General features: G+C 37.2%; 1 protein-coding gene across 1 annotated transcript; it reads right to left on the bottom strand.

Moving 5' to 3' along the window:
• Positions 1-1,387: 1,387 nt before the first annotated feature.
• On the bottom strand, positions 1,388-4,410 carry LOC116018883 (nodulation protein H-like). Its single transcript, XM_031258904.1, has 6 exons — positions 4,024-4,410; positions 3,292-3,527; positions 2,959-3,217; positions 2,213-2,392; positions 1,970-2,125; positions 1,388-1,884 (listed from the first exon to the last, which is right to left on the bottom strand). Exons 1-6 carry the CDS (start codon positions 4,051-4,053, stop codon positions 1,717-1,719), a joined length of 1,029 nt encoding a protein of 342 aa, XP_031114764.1. The 5' UTR covers positions 4,054-4,410; the 3' UTR covers positions 1,388-1,716.
• Positions 4,411-4,675: the final 265 nt, after the last annotated feature.

Here is a 4,675-nt window from a genome sequence, read left to right as displayed (position 1 = left end):
CTATAATTTGGGGGAGTTACCGACCTGCTTTATAGTGGGTTGTTATGCCGTGGACCCAGGTCCACCTTGCAAGGTGGACCTGGGTCTACATTCACATACACTATACTCTACATTCACAATTTGTAAACTCCACATTCACACATTACATGATTATATGTTTAGTAACTATACTCTACATTCACATACACTATACTCTACATTCACAATTTGTAAACTCCACATTCGCACATTCAAAACTTTATATTCACAGGTCCTATACTCCACATTCACACATTACAGGACTACAAGTTGCTAGAACTTTTTAACTCTATTACAGATTCACCTATGCATAACTCTACATTCACGATTTCTATATTCCATATTCACAATTTGAAACCTCCACATTCACACATTTCTGGGCAACTCTACATTCACACAATCATAAATCTACATTCACGATTTCTATACTCTACATTCACACATTTTTTGACAACTCTATATTTAGCAATATGTTTACTAATTAAAAAAAAAATACAAAAACGACGTAGTTTTGGACCCAGCTCCACCTTGCAAGGTGGACCTGGGTCCACAACATAATTTGCCCCCAGTGGGCTCCCCGTGATGTCATTGTGTAACTGTACGTGTAAGGTGGTCAGGCCCAAAATTTAATTCGGTACTTGTATTGGGATTAGGGTTTACGTCATAAGGGATACAAATTTATTTTTAATATATCATGTTTATTTTTAATATGGAGTATATTATAAATTTATTTTACCTTGCATTACACTAAAAATAAACTTGTATCATACATTTGACAATCAAGAAGAATTTGCGAAAGGTAAAATATTGCTCGTCAAACCGTTGAAAACAGTTATCGGTCAATGTAAGAGAATGATGGGTAAAAATTAAAAAGTTACGGAGTACTATTTCTCATGTGTTTCTTTGCAACTCCACTGAGCAATATGGTTAGAATTTTAGAAGAAGACCGTATTAGCATCATGAGCAATTGAAGGGTGCCAATGGCCTACCATTGAGGCGTTCTATGGAGGGGGAGGGGGGGTTTCCCTCTCTTCGATTAAAAAAATAAATTTATGTCAAAATATAATTAATAATGAATCTACTTAAAACTAACTTGTAATACACTAAAATAAACCTACATTATAATAAAAATGAACTTGAATTAAAATTCACTGGACCCCAATTGCATGATAAAATTTGTCAATTTAATTACGAAAGGAAAAATAATACATTTTGTCTTTGAATTAAAGAGAAATAACATTTTTTTATTCTTCAACTATACACATTGTTACTTTTAATCTCTCAATTGTTAACAAAGCCAATTTTCACCCCTAGCACCTACTATTAGTTTATTAGAGTTGTGTTAACGAAAAAATTACTTTGCAAACAATTGGCAGACAAAACTTGTTATTTCTCTATTTCAGAGGAAAAGAAAAGGTGACATTTTCTCATTACAAAATGGTTAAAACTTAAAAAGTTTCTCAGCTGAACAAACCAATACAAACAAGAGTACAGGACCAAACCAAAGGACAAAGAAATGTAAGAACTATCCTTAATGCTGCCTAAATTAGTTAGTTCACTTCGCTATACATGATTTCTGTGGTAAATAAAAGGGCAAAGGATCTAACTGACAGGTTTAGAAAGGAAAAAAATAAAAATAAAAAAAATTGAAGCTTGCTGTATTCACATCTTGGATCATCAATGAAGACCACACCTAAATTAATAGTCAGCCTGTAAGAACCTTTCGTACGCTGTTCCTTTCAGCGTCTTGTTAACGTCGTCCCAGTTCTTGACATGCTGCCACAACGCTCCCCGGTGGATCTTAATTTGGCGACTAGTCAGCTGCCTCGGAGGCAGTCTCAGAAACTTTAGGACATCTACCATTTTCTGCACGAGAAGGCGGGAAACTGAGCAAACGGAGAAGAATTTGAAGTCTTTAGAACAATATATGGCGTGTTGTGGGAGTACTTACAGTTTGGTTTCTAACTAAATCTTCGTAGTACAGAACGAGATGGCGTGTGTTGTTGAAGTGCTGCAGTGCTTCCCCCGCTGCGATATCCATTCGCTTTAAATCCATCACCAGCAACGTTGTATTGATCGCGGGCTTGTATTTAGCAAGAGTGCCAGCCTAAAAAACACGAATAAAGTGATCAAGCTAGACAGTATAAGATTCTGGATATGAGTTTTGCACAAAACACAGAACGGGCAGACAGACCTCTTCAGCTGAGTGTACGTGAGACTTGTGTGTCCCGTTCAAGAGTTTAGCATATCGGTCATACGAATTTGCTAGAACTGAAACCATTCGGCGGAGTAGGTTTCTTCGGAAGAGAAATATCACCGAAACGCCTTTCTCATTGAAGTATTCAGCGATTTCTCTGTGATGCTCCATCAACCCCTGCATCAAGCAAGAGAACACAGTTACTAGCACTAATAACACTCGTTAGGATCAAGCACTTATCACTAAGCCAAAAGCTATAGTTCATAGCAAATGGGCAACTTTATTTCCTTATACCACCACACATTTTCGATAGCCACACTTAGCCCTTTACTGGCCTCCGCCCAACAATCTCCCTAGCCACATGATACTGGACTTGGCCCTTACCGGCCTCCACCCAACATTATCCATACGTGAATAATTCACTACAGAATCGTGGGTGAATTTTCACCATCAAATAGCATCTTCAAGAAGTGAGGAGTAGCATACGAAGGTGATGACAATGAATATTGCTATTCCCATGCCAATGAAAAAATTACTGGATAATATGCAAGCACTGGGGCCAATTGAACTGTTATTTTCTATCTAACGCAACTTGAGTGTATGAAAGGACAGAAAAAGATCAAAACGATGTTCAAAGAATACTACAGCTAGTCCAAGAGATAATACAACACACTATATAAAGCATCCTTTAAATCAGTCTTTTTGTTTTGGGAATAAAAGTCTGATACTACTAAGCTAGTTACCTGGTTAAGCATCCATTTGAAGCCAACCGCAGCTGAACAGTGATTCTTCGAGGCACTAGTAAACAAATCCAGATTGTAAACTCTATCTAATGTCTCCATGATAGAAGAAATATTATCTCGCCTCTCCTTAACCGAGAATATTTCGCCATTGGAGCTTACGCTCACATGACTATTCAACAGTGTCTCAAACCATCCACTCCCGGACCTTTGCATTGACAGAATTGCAAAGAGCCGAACAGGGCTGCACGCGCATTCAGCCCTAACAACAACAACAAAAGATATAAACTTCGCATTGATAGGCTGCAGAAACTTTTTCACCAACGAAACACCTACCTGCTAAACGTTTTTGGCTTTGGATAATGTAAATAAGGAATCTGGGATCGATCTGTTTCGAGCTCATCACAAGGCCTCTCAATCACTTCAAGGTTCAAGATTTTGTTTTCTTTGTCAGTGTTAGACTGTTTTAAACATTCTGTGCAGATATAAACACCACAGACCATAGCAACTACTACAACTATCATCCTTAACAGAGCTGGAGATTTCTTTGGAGGTCTTATGATAAGAGTGTCCTGTCAACCATACAGAAGGAACAATGTTTTTAAAACACAAAACCTTATCCATAAGAAAGAGCACAAGAATGTCAATTATTACTAAGCACTAATACACAATAATTCAGAAATATGAATGCAAAATCAACACTGTAAACTAATGAATACAATCAAAAGAAAAAAAAATACAAATAAAACAACAATCCCCAGGGATTCTGCTCAGTGTGGCTGTTTAACTTCTATCTTAAACTAAATACTAAATTTCAATTTCATATCAAGATTTGCAAAAGGCAGATTACAGAATTTATTAGCTAACCCTTTATCAGTCACTAATATTCACAGTAAATCTTGGTTTCTTTTCTGCACAACCAAAATTACACCCAGAAACTAAACAAATTCTAAAACTCTAACCTTCAATACCTTACAATGTCATAAGAAATTACTAACAGTAATCTCCAGCTTAAAAACCCACAAGAGATTAAAGCTGTAGTGAAAGAACAAAGCATAAAAAACTGACCTTTGAGAAGAAACATACTTCTTCAGCCATTACAGAGGTGAAACTCGGTATCCCTATGTATAGCCTATACTACGCAGCGCGTATATTGTTATACTTCAGTATTTATACTCGGCTGATGAGCTGAGACGGCAGCCCGCAGCCCGCGTTGACGGGTTGGGTGGTGGGTCAACTGTTGCGCACGAGAGCCGAGGGCATTAATGGCGTCACAGCTGGGGAAGACGAAGGCACTCTGCTCCAAGTCACGATTAATTTTTCTTTCTTCTCTGTCAGGATTTTTCCAGATTTTTCATAGTCTCTTTCAGTCAAGATTTACTTTGGTTTGGTGGGTTGGGGCATATATCAGCATATCACCATTTCTTATGAGTATAAAATTGTTGACACCAGCGCATGTGGTCGTACCTAAATCGCCATTTAGGTAGCAACTAGCAATGCATGTATACAATAAATTAATAAAACCAAATCGGACAACCCAACCAAATTGGTCAGCTGTTGTATTAACAACCATGAAATTTTAACGTTTGATTATAAAATTCGGAGAGCACACATGATATAGTAACTGTAAGTTTTTCTCATCACTTAAAAATTAAAACAAAATGAAACAACTCCAGTCGAGTTAGTTTGAGTGTTGGCTTGTAACCATAAGATTAAAAGT

This window comes from Ipomoea triloba, chromosome 5 (assembly GCF_003576645.1).
Source record: "Ipomoea triloba cultivar NCNSP0323 chromosome 5, ASM357664v1".
NCBI lineage: Eukaryota > Viridiplantae > Streptophyta > Magnoliopsida > Solanales > Convolvulaceae > Ipomoea > Ipomoea triloba.
The sequence above is the reverse complement of the archived record's forward strand: the minus strand, read 5'-3'. Positions and strand labels throughout refer to the sequence as shown.